The sequence below is a fragment of the Mastigoproctus giganteus genome, chromosome 5, assembly GCF_048544385.1.
Source record: "Mastigoproctus giganteus isolate SK-2022 chromosome 5, ASM4854438v1, whole genome shotgun sequence".
NCBI classification, from domain to species: domain Eukaryota; kingdom Metazoa; phylum Arthropoda; class Arachnida; order Uropygi; family Thelyphonidae; genus Mastigoproctus; species Mastigoproctus giganteus.
The window spans coordinates 187678636-187697474 of NC_143579.1; the positions used below are offsets into that span (position 1 = coordinate 187678636).

At 35.0% G+C, this 18839-nt stretch overlaps 1 protein-coding gene across 2 annotated transcripts in view; it reads right to left on the reverse strand.

The window, feature by feature from the left end:
- The window catches only part of LOC150085940 (putative RNA-binding protein 19), a 496890-nt gene that overhangs the window by 343226 nt on the left and 134825 nt on the right, over nt 1-18839 (reverse strand). For both annotated transcript variants that reach the window (XM_090374301.1, XM_090374300.1), the window contains 2 exons: nt 16194-16260; nt 3695-3766 (listed from right to left, as the gene is read on the reverse strand). In XM_090374301.1, the coding sequence (XP_090230427.1) occupies nt 3695-3766; nt 16194-16260 (139 nt within the window). The remainder of the gene's footprint in view (nt 1-3694; nt 3767-16193; nt 16261-18839) is intronic.

Sequence of the window (18839 nt, forward strand, 5' to 3'; positions counted from 1 at the left end):
TACTTTTCTCCATGCATAATTGAAATCATTTTTGTTGCAGCAGGGAGAACAAGAGGTTCAGCAATAGTATGTAATTTCAAATTTTTTCCTATTAAATATGAAACTTCCAGTGTTGCTCTTAAAGCTTTGCAAGGAACTGTAGCATGTTACTTCATGAAACATTTCTGACCTTGTAGCATTGGTATGTCTTTTGAAAAAGGATTCAGTTTTTTTTTTCATTAGCTCTGAATGTTTCATATGCAAGTGTCTTTTTAATTTAACAGGTTTCATGCTTTCGTTAGCCAGTTTTTCGTAGCATATTACACACACAGGACGTTGCTCATCATCAACAACACTGTAAGTGAAGCCACACTTCATAAATTCCTCTTGATATTTTCTATTCTTTTTCATTCCTTTTGATTTGGTATATGATGGCTCTGTAACAGAAATTGGTGGTTGCACCTTGAAATAACGTTAATGTCCAAATTTTCACATGATATATTTCTTACCTTATTAGCTTCTGTACTACCTGTGGCAACATTATTGTTGTCACTCCTCAGCCGTTTTGTTCTGATTACACATACTGCCCGTGGTAAATTATATATTTTTTCTTCTTAAAAACAATGAAACGTGCAATATAAAAAATAGCAGAAGAATGAAAAACACATCCAAGTTGATATGAAAGCACTGAATTACGAAGCAGAATAAAGCGTGCGTGCAACACACTTGCTATTTGCAGCACATTGTTATGGACATTATGGACTCATATTGTCAATATCTAAGCAGAGTGTATATAAATTCAGTAATAGATTTGGGTCAATTGATTCCGGTCTGCTGGAGTCTGCTAGTATTAACAATAAGAGTCCATAATGCCCATAACAATATGAGTCCATAGCCAGTGAGCAAATTAAGGCATATTTCTGACGTAGTAAGCAGTAGGGTTCATTAGTATCTCAGACTTAGTTTGAGTAGTAAATTCTCTAGAAAAAGTAATTTTAACAACAGGTTTTTAGCTTTTATGTACACCAAAAATAAATTTATTTAAAAATTTCCATGACCCCACTGGGGGTTGCGCCCCACAGTTTGCACGCCACTGCCATAACCTATTGCAACTAATGATCACTTGGTGGAGACCTCCCTTTGAAGTCAGCAGTGATTTGTACCACTGCTGCTTTCTGGTTGGCTGAAACAATGTCAGACAGATGTCAACGGCCACATTCATCCACCACCTTTCTCCACCCACAGCACTATCCACGATGAGATGTTATTCCAGAAATGGCGTATTCCCAATACCTTCTTGATACTGTTGAATGTTGATAGTGCAATTCCTGTACCACTTCCTCAATGGAGTGACCCATGCATCAGGCACCCACTAACATCTTCCTTTCAAAGTCTGTTAACTCCTGACATTTATCCATATTGACATTGAATTACCATCTACGTGAATGCAGTGTACTTATAATATACCTGCCGAATGGTGGGTTCATCCACTAGCAAGAGGGGTGACAGAGTCATGTTTCCCAGGAATCAGTAGCTCATGAATTCTGTCCTTTCAGTGTATATGTGCACCATATAAAATTATTGAAATTGAAATAAAAAAAACTTCTAAGCTACAAATGTTTGTTTCCTACCTTAAAAGGCATATTTTTTCAAATTAAAATGCAGGTGCACATACCTCTAGGAACCAAAAATAGTAAATGATATTCATTATATGAATTTTTATTCTCTGAGATTTATATTATGCCTTACAATTAGTAAATTAGTTATGATAAAACATAATTAGTAGGAAAATGTATTAAAATCTTGTCATTGTAGCAAGAATATACGCAGTGAGATTAGAAACCTGAACTCCATAATTGTTTTATTGGAGTTTAATTCCATAAGTTTACCTGTTAAATAAAGCCTAGAAAATCAAGAGCATATACGAAGTTCAACGCATGGAAATTATTAAAATTTTGTCAAATATCTTTTTAATCAAAATTAGCTTTTGGAGAAATTACAAAAATGCCCATTAAGCAGCACAAAAATGTATTATGTAATAATACCTTCATCTGATGATTTCTTAATATGGTATCTCATGATTCATTCTGTATTTCATAAATAAGGAAACATTTATTTCATAAATGTTTCCTTAAGTTTGATTCTAACTGCATTTTTTGTAAGAATATCAATACGAACAGCATTGCTTAAAGATATTAAATAGATTTCAATTATTAAAAGTTGTTCTAAGCTGAATAAACATCTCAAAATTCCAAAAAAAATATTCTATTACTAATCTTCAAGTCAATTTTTATAGTCTTTTTCATAGGTAGTAATGAAGATTTTGAGTACACACTTCAATATGGTATTGTTTGAAAAGGCAATGCTAACCCAAAATCTTATTTTATCAACTAACTTTCAACTTCTTTTGCATAATGTGCAGAAATTGGAGCTGAAACTAAAAATTTGATAACAAAAATAGAAACATTTATGGAATTTTCTTTAAAATGATGCCGAATTTGAAAAATTGAATTTTAAATTTATTATTTTAAAAGCATAATTTTCTTCTGGGGCCAAAAATGAGAATAGTTTTTCTGGGACCTCCTGGTAAGTAGAAACAAAGTTTGCTGTATTTCTCTAAGTCAAATGATTTTTAAAATACAATGTGGGACAGACAGGCAAAAAGGACTTCAAGAATTATGTATAGAATAGGATTATTATATAGTTTTGTGTATCAGTTCCAGTAAAAAGCAGCCAGGAATGGCCCTGCAAGGAGGGCTAAATAACAATGCTACAGCTGTTAGATATGCCTCTCTGAGACAGAAAAGAGATGATGATTATTTATCTTTGGGATATCCAGTATCAAGAAGTAAGATTAGTCAAAGATAGGCAAAAGTAGGATTGCATTCACACTGCACTGTATAGACTCCTCCTTTATCATGCCATATCTCATAATGTACAGAAATTTCAGTGAATAAAATTCCCAAATGTTCATTAATTGAGGTTCTGTTTAACAAGCAAAAATAGAAGGATCCAAGTGTGGAAATGATGACAGTCTTATCTCTATCTGTATTTTAACAAATGCATACATATTAATTCACAAAAATTCACACCATCAGGAAATTACAATTTGGATGCTATCTCTTATAATATTTCTACGCCCATGGTTTTTATTCAAGGTAGTCAAAAGCAGATGCTACAGTAAAACTGCATTTGATCTGTCCTTTTTCTATTTCTCCATTTGTTCACATAGCTCTTTAGTTCTCCCTTACTGCCATTTTCCCCCCCTACAGCTTCCTTAGTCTGCAAAGTCCTGACTATTCTCTGAATGAGAATGTGTGGGATATGATGGGATGGCAACTTAGAACCATACTTCAACTGGCCCAAACCATAGCAGTTTCAAGAGAACAGCTAATGAAGGAAGGGGTGGGGATATTCCTCAAGAGGATATCAGGTGCTGTTTTTGCCCCAATACTGAGATGCATAATGGCTTGCATCACTGGAGGGGAGTGTGCTGGTTCACATTAAATGAATATCTTTTGTCCTACTGTTTCACAATTTAATTTGTTACATTTACCCTTACCTATTTGTATATCAACACCCAAATAAATCAATTAATACTTTTAGAGTCAGGCAATTTTTTAATAATATGCAATGTGATATACTCCCAATTTTTTTTTATCATAATTTAAAAAAACAAAATGGAAGGAGTTAAATAATTGAAAACAAATCTCACCAAGAAAGCTATGGTGCTTGATTATAGCTTGTTTCATATCTTTGTTCGTTTTTAAGTTCACATATGCAATACCTAAGAGGAAAGCAAATAAGAAATCTTAGCATAAAATAGAGATAACATACTCCAAATATGTTAATTTTTAAGAGATTATGTTAATACTGTTCACTAAAGGTGACAAGATTTCTAAAAGTAGTATCAACTTACTGCCCAAACATCACGCAATACTAACTATAGGAGTTGTTGTTCATAACAGGCTCTTTGATTCATTAATATTTCTTCCAATTAATGTCCTTAATACACACAATTTCATTTTAATGAACAATATTTGTATATAAAAATATCTTCTAAGATTCAATGCAAGATGTTCAACTCTACTTGAAATTCCCATAATAAAAAGGAAATGGTTTCATTAGAGAGAGAAAAAAATTTTTTTTTGATTTTTAAGTTTTTTTTTTTTTTTTTTTTTTTTTTTGAGTTTAATACTTTTCATTTTTACTTACAGACCACATATGACTTGCTGGTTTCTTGCCACTGGAACAAACAGTTCAGGTTAAAAATAAGAACACATGACACCGAGACAGTCCCATTTCATTACTAAGCAATGCACCCTAAGTGAAGAGCTACGGTGATTGCAAGGCAGTTTCCTGCATCTCTTCTGCCTTATCATTCAAATGAAAGAGATGACTTCTGTGCACTTTTTTTTCAACAGACCACTGAAATGATAAGTATCACAAATGGTCAGGGCAGTCAGTGCAGGTTAAGAACTGTGTGAGATTTTGCTGTGTTGTGGAACAATGGTATGCCAGATCCTGCATGAACTTCTTACATCTTATGAAAAGAATAACACATTCCAAATCAAGTTCTAAACCTGGCTGTGTGGTGACCTACTTTTTTTACTACTACTACTGCCAATGTTAGGCAAGAACAGTGTTTTACAGAATGGTTGACACACTATTAGCAGGAATACCAAATTTTAAAGTAGTAGTAGTGGCATGTGATGCAAGAAAGCAAGTGTATGAGCTTATGCAGCATCAGCCAAAAAAAAAATTCACACCATTCCCTCCAAATGCCTGTCCAGTTCCTCCTTAAATTTATTCAACCTATCAACTTCCACAATGATAGATGGAAGTTTGTTCCAGCAATTAGCCACCTGCTGGCTAAAGGCAAATTTCCGCACATCTATTCTACATCTGTCTTTTCTTAATTTGAATTTATGCCCCTTAGGTTCGTAATCTGAACAAGTGGAAGGATCCCATCAGAATTCAGCATGCTCAACCCATTCAAAGCCTTATACACCTCAATCAGATCACCATGCAGGTGCCTGGTCCCCAGCCACTGCAATTTGCAGAACTTAAGCCTCTCTTGGTAAGAGGATCCCTTCATTCCCCTCACCAATCTTGTTGCCCTTTTCTGTACACGCTCAAGTAAATCTACACACTTCCTAAAATGAGGCCTCCAGACCTGTACGCAGTACTCAAGGCGTGGCCTGACCATTGCCTTATACAGAGGGACAATCACCTCCTTTTCCCTGCTAGCAAAATTCCTATATATCATTGAAAAAACCCCATGACCTGCCCTGGCATCCTGTCTGCATTGCTCAGAAAACTTCATATCTGACTGCACAATTACTCCCAGGTCTTTTTCATTTTCTACCACCTTAAGTGTAGTACCACACAGTTGGTACGTTTCTCTGGGGTTACTTCTACTCATATGCAGTACTTTGCATTTGTCAAGGTTAAACTTCAGTTGCCACTTCTTAGCCCATCTGCCCAAATTATCTAGATCCTGTTGCAGTAGCACACTGCCATTACTGTCATTAACAACCCTGCCAACCTTTGTATCATCTGCAAACTTCGACATTAAGCCTGATATACCTTCATCAATATCATTGATAAATATACAAAACAAGAATGGACCTAACACCGAACCCTGTGGGACTCCACTAATAACATTAGTCCACGAAGAGCAGCACCCATTGATTACCACCCTCTGTATTCTCCCACTTAACCATCCTTTTATCCATTGTAGCAACTTACCCTTAATACCATTCTGCTCTAATTTGTACAATAGTCTTCTATGCGCAACAGTGTCAAAAGCTTTCCTGAAATCCAAATATATATCAAAATTATTTTTTGCATCCAGTTCCTTTGTAACCACATCATAATATCCTATCAAATATCCCATCATAATATCCTATCATTAAAAAAAAAAAGTGATTTCTTTTTTTTAATGGCCCAATCTACACTATTAAGCCACTTTTTGCACTATACTTAAGGATTTCCTCTTAGACATTGTAAGGTTACTTGCATAGCAGCTTAAACAAAACTGATTTAGGAACAACTTGTACCTATCATCTAAACAGACAGGTGAAATTTAGTGAAAGTGTGGATGACTTATTTCTGCAAAACATGAATTTCAGGGATAAAGGAAAATCACTCTCTTAGTTTCTCCTAATCATCTAAAAGGGTGCTCACAGTAGAGAAGAGGTTGACCAGAGCCAATGTCTGCATTAGGAATATGCCTTAATCTTTGCCAATGGGTGTGGACAGAGAGACAGCAGTTGACTAGCATGACTTGCAGCACATGCCCCTACTACTACTGCTCTGCAGAGTAGAGGCAGTTGTATACGTTTTACAGGTACCACCAAATTCCACAATTTGGTGGTACCTGTAAAATTGTGGAAATTTTACCTCTAAATTTGTGTTCTTAAGAATTAATCCCTTTAGCTATTGAAAGCTAAAGGGATTAATTATAAATTTGGCATCAATGTTGCTTTTCTTTTAAGTGTGGCTATTTTTCCTCTGCTCTTGTAGGGTTGACTACTCTCAGAGAAATGCTCACAAAGTTCCAGATTTTTTGGGTTCTACTGCAATATTGATGATTTATGTTTTCTATGCATCCACCATATTAACCATTCATTCCCTCAATGAGTGCACAGCTACAAACATAATATCTAGTGTTTCAGCTAAAATATACTGTTAGCCAATATGATATGTATGAAAAATAAATAATTGCTGGATTTCTGTTGATTCAATTTTAATGAAATTTGGGGTGGCTTGACAAATCTTTCTTTTTAGAACGATTTCAGAAATAAATAAATAAATATAAATATTTCATGAAAATCTGTTCAGTGGGAGTTGAGTTGTTACATGCAGATGGGCAGACAGAGAGACGGATCGACAGAAATGCATATGTGATAATGGACTTAAAATGGCTATGGAGTTTTCAATGGTAAATAATAATAAAACAAAATAATAAAAAATAAGAGTAAGCACACACATAACTAATATGAAAAAATGTTTTACTAAGCATGTGTCAGCTTATACTTATTTATTATTTTTTTCCCATTAAAATCTTCACAGTAATTTTTTAAAATCCAAACAGCTACAGTTCCTTATATAAGCCATTCAGAATGGGACACATGTTTACATAAACGTTTTTCAGTGTTTGCAGGTACTGAATTGATCCTCAAAGTATAGCCAATATGTTATGAAACATTCTGTATAAATTAAAATATTAATTGTAATTCACAGTACTCACCTGAAAAATCAATGAATTCATTAATAAATTCAACTAAGCTAAAGAAAGAATCCAATTTAATTTGTACAGCTTTGTTTTATGTTCATTCTTCCTTAAAAGACAGACTTCAAATGCAAAATTTGCTTCATTATCCACGCTACCGCAGGCCATCATGTTTTCTAAAACATTCAATGGATTTCAGACCTTCTTGAGAAGAGAGCATATATACTGCTTTGCTTTCATTGCTGGTGACAAACTTCATTTTCCTTGGTGACCAACTCTTCTGGTACTGGAGTTGTTCCTCTGCCTTAACAACTTCCTCAAATTGTCCAATAAAATTCAAATGCTCATCCAAAGTTCTTCCTCCCTCAATGCTTTTGATAGCATTTTTCAATGAGAGTCTCATTAAAACCATTCTTTGTGAAGCAACTGATTATTACATTTGATGTAATAATGTTCCAAGAAATAACATTATGAATGGAATTCAAGACAATTCACAGTAAGCTGCTTTACTGTGAGTTCCCTCCATTTGATGTTGCAGATCATGTACCTTATCAGACAAGCTTTACAGACTTGTCTGAACTTATAAATACCTTAAAAGTGGTGGATTTGGGAGTTATATTCTTCAACCAATTGCTGCAGCAAAATGTGCTGAGATTTTGAATAATCATCAACGACCACAATTAATGATCTATAATTATCAAATGCTCCTTTATTTTGAAGGTAATCTTCTGCCCACTCTCATTTCTGAAAAATTCTGACCATAAACTGAGTACTTCTATTGGCTCCATAATCATTTCCAGAACTTAGTGGTTGCAGACATTCTGAATGGGGATATTGTACCAAGCATTAGCATTAGTAGAGGCATTTGATGCAAGAAAGCTTATGCAGCATCAGCCAAAAAAAAAAAAAAAAAAACTTCTACTTCACCCCTCCACTCATTCGAAATACCTGTCCAGCTGAGCCTTAAATTTATTTAGGCTATCAACTTCCACAACAAGGATGGAAGTCTGTTCCACCAACCAACTACCGGCAAATTTCCGCACATCTATCCTACATCCGTCTTTCCTCAATCTGAATTTATGCCCTCTCGGGTGATTATTCTGAGCAAGAGAAAGAATCCCATCGGCATTGAGCATGCTCAAACCATTCAAGGCTTTATACACCTCTATCAGATCACCTCACTGGTGCCTAGTCTCCAGACACTGTAGTTTGCAAAACTTAAGCCTTTCTTCGTAATAGTACCCCATTGTTCCATTCACTAATCTTGTTGCCCTTCTCTGTACTCATTCCAGCAGCACTACATCCTTCTTGAAATGAGGCCTCCAGACCTGTATACAGTACTCAAGGTGTGGCCTGACCATTGCCTTATACAAGGGAATAATCACCTCCTTATCCCTGCTAGAAAAATTCCTTTATATCATTGACAAGACACCATGAGTTACTCTTGCAGCTAGTCTGCACTGCTCAGAGAACTTCATATCTGCCTGCACAATTACCCCCAGGTCCTTTTCATTCTCTACAACTGTCAGTGTAGTACCACAGAGTTGATACGTTGCTCTGGGGTTGCTGTTTCCCATATGTAGTACTTTACATTTGTCAATGTTAAACTTCATTTGCCACCTCTCAGCCCATCTGCTCAATCTTTCCAGATCCTGTTGCAGCAGCATAGCGTCAGTAGTGTCCTTAACAACCCTGCCAACCTTTGTATCGTCTGCAAACTTGGACATTAAGCTTAATATACCATCATTAATATTATTTATAAATACAGAAAACAATAATGGACCCAACACTGAACCCTGAGGGATTCCACTAATAACATTAGTCCACGATGAGCAGTGTCCATTGATAACCACTCTCTGTCTTCTCCCCCTCAACCACCCTTTATCCATAGCAGCAATTGGCCTCCAATGCCACACTGCTCCAATTTGTGCAGCAGTCTTCCATGTGCTGTTTGTTTGTTATTTGGTTTTTAGGAGCATTAGCAACTAAGGCCATATTGCTCCGGGAATATGCGGTGGTCATTCCCTGACCTTTCCGCATCCTCCGTATTTGGTGGTGACGGGATCGAACCCCGGTCTAATCAAGAAGCGTGTGCTACGCACTGTTGCTCCTTCCCACCTGGCTACGGAAGCGCGCCTTCCATGTGCAACAAGCTTTGTACTAACATCACAAACTAACAATTTATTTCCCACAGAGTAAAAATGGATATTGTAATGCAGAGTAACTGAATTTCATAATAAATGAACAAGTTTAGATAGAAAAAATATTTTTTCTATGCAAACTTGTTCATTTATTATTAAATTCAGTTTAGAAAAAATATTAGTAGGGTAACAATGCATTCATCATATAAAGATAATGTTGTACAAACTGAGCTTGTATTAATTCTACTGTATACAATTTATAACATCTTCATACACATCACATATTTTAATATCTACACTGCCGGTTTAAAATACCTTATTGCTCATGGATTTAGCATTAACAGAGGTATATGATAAAAGAAAGAAAGCTTATACAGAATCAGCAAAAAAAATCCCATTTCACACATTCATTTGCTCTAAAATATTGTCCAGTTCTTCCTTGAATTTATTTAAGCTATCAACTTCCACAACAACAGATGAAAGTTTGTTCCAGCAATTAACTATCCGCTGACCAAAGGCAAATTTCTGTGCATCTATTCTACATCTGTCTTTCCTCAATTTGAATTTACACCCCCTCAGATTTGTAATCTGAGCAAGTGGAAGAATTCTATCACACTCTTTGCTTTTAATTCTTGATGTTTATCTTATTAACTTCTCATGTATACTGTAGATTTGATAGTAACAACAGCCTTCTTCTATACACTTTCAATATATTGATATTTATACATTATGGCAATAGGGTTTATTTGCCTAAACAGTGTCGCTGGTCCATAATACCAACTACAGGAACTCCCCGACTTACGCAATTCTCGACTTATGCAAATTCAACTTTACGAAAGTTTTTGCTGATTGGTGCAAACTGAAAAAAATATGGAAACATATTTTACATCTGTAGGGATAAATAGGGATATATTGTAAAAGTATCTTAATGCGAACCCAATAACACATTGTTGGGGTTTTTTTATTGTAATTCGTTCCAAGTCCTTGGAAGTTGAAAATTTTGCTATATTACTAAGTTATTTATCTCTCTAAAAGGTCATATTTATAATGGAAATTGCACTACCTTTCATCGTTATCATATGTTCCCGTTATAAGAATCGATATTGAAAGCCTTTGTGATATTTTTCTAAAACATGTTTCTAGAGGTCACCATCATTTGCAATTTGCACTTTCCGGTTTATAGGGATTTTCTGTTAGTGCATCTAATTATAAACAGGTAGTAAACTCGATCTTATTGCATTTGTGATAATACCAATAACTGCAATTGTGTGGGTTTTTATGTTATGGTGAAATGTGTTCCCCTTCACTGAAATCTTCAATCATATAAAAAACAAAGTTTCAGAATCTTCTCTTCATTCCTATTTACTTATTACAATGGTGAAGGGAAAGGAACCAACGGAAAGTGCAAGTGCTGGCAGTGCTAGGAAACAAAACAAAATTGATTTAGAAATGAAGATGAAAATGATTAAGTACTAAGCAGGACAAAGTTTGTTATCACAGAAATAGGTCTCGCTTCAACAGTGAATACTATTTTAATGTGCGTACTATTTCAGTGTGCGTATAAAATGTTAAAGGATCACGCATTTAAGATCAACAGTGATCACAAAACAGCGTTCAGGTGCCATATCAAAGATGGAAAAGATATTAAAATAATATGGATGGAAAATCAGATTTAGAAACAAATGCCCCTGAGTCCAATGGCCATTCAAGCAAAAGCAAGAAGTATTTATGAAGATATTAAGGATAAGTACGGCGAACTCCAAGCCAAGTTCGTGGCACGCAATGTGCTGGTTTCCACAATGTTAAAGTGTGCGGTGAAGTCGCCAGTGCGAATTCTGTAGCTGAAGAGAAATTATGTGAAGTGTTGGAAAAAATTATTGATGAAGGCGACTATTCAATGCAGCAAATTTTTAATGTTTACGAGATTGCTCTGTATTAGAAAAAAAATGCCGGATCAAACATACACTGCCAAAGAGGAAAATACAATGCCAGGTGTCGAGGCTACAAAAGATAGGGTCACGCTCTTGCTTGGGACTAATGCAGCAGGAGATTACAGATTAAAATCACTGCTTGTGTACCATTCTGGAAATCCTCATGCATTTAAGAGCAACAATAAAACCATCCTCCCCATGCATTTCCGATCGAACCAGAGAGCATGGATAACAATACCTCTCTTTGAGGATTGGTTTAAATGCTGCTTCATTCCCGAGATTGAAAAATATTGTAAAGACAACGACATTCCTTTCAAGATTTTGCTTCTATTAGATAATGCTACTGGACATCCTACACATCTAGATGATTTCAATTCGAATGTGAGTCATGTTTCTACCGCCAAAAACGACTTCACTCATCCAACCTATGGGTCAGGGTGTTAATTTGAATTTAAAAGCATATTATTTATGTATATTTGTTCAGGCATTGTTTGCAGTACAGGGTGAGAAAAATTTTATGTTAAGAGACTTTTGGAAATCTTACAATATTTACCATGTGATCTTAAATATTAATAAGGCCTGGGCGAAAATTAATAAAAGTTGTTTAAATGGTGCATGGAAGAAAATATGCCCACGGCACGTAAAAGGCTTCGAAGGATTTGAAAAAGACAAATCATATGAAGAGGTTACAGATAAGATTGTAAAGGTTTGCAGAGCTACTTCAGTTGGAGGTTGATGCCAAAGACGTTGAGAAGTTAATAGAGGAAGAAGAGAAGGAATAATCTAACAAAGAACTTATTGACTTGCAGGCAGTAATAGTGAAAGAAGAAAAGGCTGACAAAGCTCAAGATGAACCGAATGAGGAGCTGAGATGCTTCATCACCAGAGAGAGATGGCAACGGCATTTTGCAAAATTGCATTGGCAATGGCAAGGTTTGAAAAGATGGATCCTGACAGCGAACGATTCTTAAAAGTTAACAGAGGGGTGAATGGTATGCTTGCTTGCTACAAAGAAATTTATGATGAAAAGAAAAAAAAGCATCCATTAATATGTTCTTTCGTAAGGTTGAGCGGTCTAAATCTCCACAGCCCTCAACTTCTGCAGCGGTGTACAGTAATACCCCGAAGTTACGCGATAGGTGGGTCCGACGAAAATCGCTTAAGTCGAATTTGCATAAGTCGGGGTACAACTTTGCATTTAAATACATATAAATTTTGTTTAATTGGGACCAAGGACTTAGAAGAAATATATTTAATAAAATTGCAGTTCTTTATACATATTAATACAAATTATGTATTAAAAAAAAAATAAATGAGTTACGTAAACAAGTTATTTCGATGTCGATGGCTTCATAAAATCTAACAAATTCATCTGACAACACAGCGCCTTCTTTTTTTCACACAGAATTTCTTCGTAGCAAGCTAATAATTTTTTTATTCCTTGCTTTGTAGCTATAACGTGTTCTTCATTGGAGTCTATGCGTTCTAAAATTTTTAAGCCCTTTTCAATTGAGCTGAGACCAGTCAAGCTTGCAATTGTCGTGTGCTTTTCTGGGGAAACTGGGTCTGAAGTGTCGGATACTTCAGTGACGTTTTGCTCACGCATCTCTATGAGCTCATTCATTGTCAGCTCCTGACTATGTGAATCCAACAGCTCGTTGACATCATCATCATTGACTTCCAAATCTAATTGCCTGGCAAGATTAACAACTTCTTCTATCACATGAGCGACATGATCAGTTTCTGGCATTGTTTTCCTCTCGTTTTTGAAAAAAAATGGACAAAGTTTCTTCCAGACACCATTCAATGTTTTTTTTGTGAATTTCATCCCAAGATTCTTCAATGATTCTTACGGCATCTAAAACATTGAATTGTTTCCAAAAATCTTTAACAGATATCTCACTATTTTGTCTCATAGCTTCATTCAGATGCAAACGAATGCCTCGTGTAGTAAGCCTTGAATGTTTTGATGACTCCCTGGTCCATCGGTTGAAGCAGGCTGGTTGTGTTTGGAGGCAAAAACACAACTTTCACACGTGGGTCGAAATTAATTAGGGTGGCAGGAGGGTGACCGGGTGCATTGTCAATAAGAAGCATCACTTTAAATGGAATCTGTTTAGACTTGCAATAACGTTAGACCTCAGGTATTAAGTGGTGACCAAACCAGTCCTCAAACACGGAAGCTGCCACCCAAGCTTTATGGTTTGACTTCCAAATCACTGGTAAGCTAATTTTAGATATACACCAAACGAAAAAATCAAGACCCGCGTAACTCAGAGTTCGCATAAGTCGGTTGGTTGGTTGGTTATTAGGATTTTTATGGCGCATCAGCATCTAAGGCTATAATGTGCCAATCGCATAAGTCGGGGTATTACTGTACTTATCAGATGAAGATGTTGATTCTGGCAACAATGCTTGAGAGGTAAAACTTACTGACATTATGCCTCTATCCTCTCTTTTTTTGCAATTTTATAATTTTGAAATTTTTTTAAATTGCACACTTTTGTAATTTTTCCTGCACACGAGATAAAAAAATTGAATAAATACGATAAATATTTGTATTTACATGTTCGTGGAACATTTCCTTTTTTGATTCAATCAATTCAGCGAGCAGAGTTCCGGGTGCTGCACAAGCATGGGGGAAATTCCAACTTACACAGAGTTCTGCAGAACGCAACCCTTACATAAGTGGGGAGTGGCTGTAGATTTCCTTTTCACTTCAATATTTATTTTCTTACAGTTATATATACAGTAAGTCCCCGACTTATGTAAGCACAAGTTACGTAACTTCGGACTTATTCATTTTTATTTATTTATTTATTTTTTTTTAGGATTGTAAAATTCCGAACAGTAAAAAAAAAAAAAAAAAAAAAGCAATCAATAACGACAAACACTGCATGCACAATTTGCACAAGTGAGATACAGAGTAACAAGTTTACAAGTTAAGTGAAGGGGGTACACATTTCACCAACATAACGTAAAAACCCACAGAATTCTAGCTGTCGGTATTACCGCAAATGAATTTATCAAGTTTACTACTGGTTTATAATGAATTGCACTAATAGAAAACCCCAATAAACTGGAAACTGCAAATTGTTTTAATTGTTTTATGGTAGTGACCTCTAGAAATGTGTTTTGGTAAAATGTAAGTTCCCGTGAAGTGATAAGTGTGTTTCCCCTTTAACCCTGTGAAGTTCTGTATAGAAAATTTCATTTTGACCGTTATCATGGTGCCGATTAAGCGAATAAGTGATAGCGGTACTAGTAAATCTACCAAGGAAAGGAAAGCGATCAATTTGGATCAGAAAATTAAAATAATAAGGATGTATGAAAATGGTCAAACATTAACAAGTATCACGCAGAATTTAGATTTTCAAGATTAAACACAATAATAAATGACAAAGACAGAATACGAGAAGTGGTGAAGGGATTGCACTAATGAAGTCAACAATAATAATCAAGGCTAATAAATACATATCAATTTTTACAGTATAATAACATGCATTTTTTCTTCCTTTTATATTTTCTTTTCTTATGCCACTGTGGCTACTTCACTACTTCTTATGCCACTGTGGCTACTTCACTGCTGTCCCCAGATAAAGTTTTTAATTGAACTAATTAAAAATATGTAACTAATATATAAAAAATATGTAACTAATTAATTGAAAAATATATAACTATTTTACTTCATTCTTCTGAGGATATTATATGGTTTTTGTAATTTTGGCATATCAGGGATATAGTTGCAATATTTTATTAGTCATTCTCGAGTTATGTAAAACTCGACTTACGTAAGAAGTCATAGAACGTATGTCAGGGACTTATTTATTTCGAATGCATTTCTAGCCAGGATCCTTGGATTTGACTTGCTAATAGCACCCAGCCTTGAGACTGACTAACTCAAGATACTGAGGAGGAAATCCATGACTACTGCCAGTTGGTCTTGAACCCCACGCACTCCACTTAGACTCTTGCTTACACTCTTGCTAACATGGCTACCAGGGCCCATCGGGGACTTACTGTATATATATATAGTTTTGTAAGTTAAACGTACATTCTAAGAAAGCATATAACAACATACAATAATATCAACATTTGCCTCAAAATAGAATACAAATTTTTCCCCCCCTACCATTCTATGCTCTAGAGAAACTATGCCAAACCGATAGCCTGAACATGATATGTGCAAACTCATACAGGTGGAAATTTGAGATTTACATAAAATTACAAACCACAATATCTTTCCAGTACACCAAACAGCCAAATTTGTAGTTACTTAAATCACCAAGGAATACAGTAGATGAATATATCAAAACTGCCCATAACAATTCCCTGGGATATCTAGAAGAGTCATAGTAACTTAAAAACTTGATATTATCTCCTAAAATGATAGAACCCAAAGATTTTCTTACCAAGATTGCCAAGTAATAATAGCTGCACAATGAGATTGTGCAGCTATTATTACTTGGTAATAGAACTCATTACCAATTTGATCAACCAAGATTGTCTTTGCTGCTGCTGTTATCATATTTTATGATGTATTTCATACATAACACTGGAAAATCTGACAATAATTGGAATTCAATTATTATTAAATTAAATATTCATCACAGCCTTTTGCTGGTAATTGTTTTTTGTAAAATGATTATGCTAAAATTTATTTTTATTTTCAACATCAGTCTTAGTTCCACAGAACTCTGAAAAAAAAAAAATAAATAAAATAAGTATTACTCTTGCTAATATAAATTCATAGTCATATATGTTGAGAGTATGCTTTAATATAAAAATAACCTCATTATCAGCCGTTAATTAACTTCTTGGTACACAAAAGACCTTCCTGCTAACTGCATATTTATCATGTCTATTATTGCATTAAATTAAATTTATTTATCAAGAGTAAATTACCTTTAATTCTTGGTGGCATCCTTAAGCTGGAAATCTTCATGGGATGGAAAAAGTTTTTTATGTCCTTCTGTAATATTAGGGAAGTAAGTTATTTTTACAGACAAGAATATGTAAACTCTATATAAAATTTAAACCCAAGAAAGATTTAGTTGTTTTGGAAAATTTCTCTCAATTATCATTGAAGTGAATGCCATTAATTGATATACAAAGTACACCATTCACTCTGTAGTCACTGATATATCATCTCTGAAGGTAATGAATGACACAAGCCAGAATATAAGGAACAAGTATATAACTATATATGAAACATCAAGAATTACACTATTCTGCAATTTGAAAAAAATTCACTGATGTTTTCTCAGACAAGGGTGTGTTTCTGAGTCATCTTCTAATGCTGATTTCAAAAATTACTTTTGTTTGTTATCATCATATCAGGTCTCTTCAAAAATCCTGAAAGAAATTTTGATTTTTCACAAATTTTTATTAATTCTGGCAAAATTTGTGCAGCACTGAATAATAACAAAATGCTACTTTTACCAGACTTTTACATTTAAATACATGTTGAAAACGCTATGAAAAAGGGCAACATAGCAAAAATTCCAATAAACACTCGCCTCTTATTTTAAAAACTGATCTACTGAGTCAAATTTTAATTTCTTTGATTTTCTTGCAAATCTTTCTACTTTACAGTCCCTCTTCACCATCCAGCAATCGTCAGCCATCACATTGACATTCCACCTCCCCCAGCACCTCATCTCCACGTCTTTAATGTCCTGGTAAAACCCCTCGCCCTGTTCTTCACTAACAATTCCTATATTTTCTGGGAAGTAGTCGACGTAGGAGTGTAAAAAACGCACCTTGCCTCTCATGTTGCAGCCCATCTTGAAGTTTGCCAACATCTTTTTAACTATATTCTTGTAATCTGGATGATTTTTGTTCCCTCAGTTCTTAACAACAGACCTGAAGCTAATCCATGCCTGTTTTTTTCTTTTATTCATAGTTCTCTCAAAATCTTGATCTCTCATCATTTTGTTTCCCTTCCTGAGATAAAACTTTCACAAACTGTTTCATCAAACCACCCAGTTTTATGAGCAAAGGTGGAAGGAGGACAGTTTTGCACTACCAGTGGTTTATGTAATATGTTCTTTGATCCAGGCACCAAACTGCATCCCTTTGGCCAAATATTGACATCCCAGTGCTTACTCCTTGCCCTAACATCCATTCACACAAAAAGCAAGGCATTTTTGTGTAGCCGGATTGCTGTCCAAGTAACATGCTACCATTTTAAAGTCAGCACACACACTACACCAACCAACCATGTTCTTCATACTTAATATTTGTCAACAACTTCTTCATGTTTCTTTCAAATGCACAGAGTTAGCTACTGGAATTGACCCATATTTTTTATTTCCATTGCAGAGCAACACATCTTTGAGACTCCTCTTTGATAATTCAATAAAAAATCTCCACTTTGTAGAATTTTAATTAATTCCTAAATAGTTCATTAAGTCATTTATATTACTTCAAAAAACCTTAGAATCATCCTCAGAAAAGCAGTGGACTGTTTTTGTTCTCTGTGTCTGTACCATGAGAAAAAACATCCCATGTGCTAGAAGATTTTTTGACTTAAGTCTAGACCCAAGGAGTTCTGCAGATTCCTCTGGTAAATTTAAATCTCTTAACAGATCATTGAGTTCAGGCCGTGAAAACAGTTGAAGACTGGACTCTATGTCTCCAGGCAAGTAGACTTCAGTTTCATCTTCAGAAGCTTCACTTTCAGCACTCTCTACTGCAACATTCTCCAATTAAAGTGGAAGACATGGAATAGGAAAGTTATCTCCATGTGACACTGGTGTAATGGCAGATAGAATATTAGGATACACAATGTTGTTCTTACTCTTTGCATTGTATCCCTCTACATTAATCAAGCAAATGTAACAGTCATCACAGTGGTTTGTACGCTCCTGCCAAATCATGGGAATTGCGAATGGCATAGCCTTCTTTTTACCATTTTTCCACAATCTCAATTCTTCAACAGAAGTTCAGTAAATGTTATGTGGAACCCATTGTTTATCTTGGTCACCAGGTTCCACTCCACAATAAGCACAATACACATTTTTTACAAATTCCGTAATATCTTGTTTTCGCTTGAGGACTACATTACTTCCACAAATATAACAAACAAAATAAGTCTGGATTGTTCAAACACTTGTGTAAAGATATTTTACTCACTTTTCAGCAAATGTTTGACATGATAACCACAAAAATAAACTGATAAAACACTGCTGCATGGAGCTGTCAAGATCATGAAACAAATGACTGAAAACAGTGTTGCCACCATGTGAAGATTTAGTTTACAAATACTCAGCATTTGCTAATTCAAAAACCTTGGGAGGTGCATTATGGCCACAGAATGCCTATGCACCAACTACCAAAAAAAAAAAAAAAAAAAAAAAAAAAAAAAAAAAAAAGCTAACTTAATATATTCACAAATCAACTTAAGTAATTTGTGAAAAAAATGAATAACATTTCTGAAATCAACATAAAAAACTGAATTAAAAACAGCTATTAGTTTACAAACATCGAAAACCATGCAGAGTGGTGTTATTAGTACCTATCAGTATTGCCCTTGCCCATACTGATACG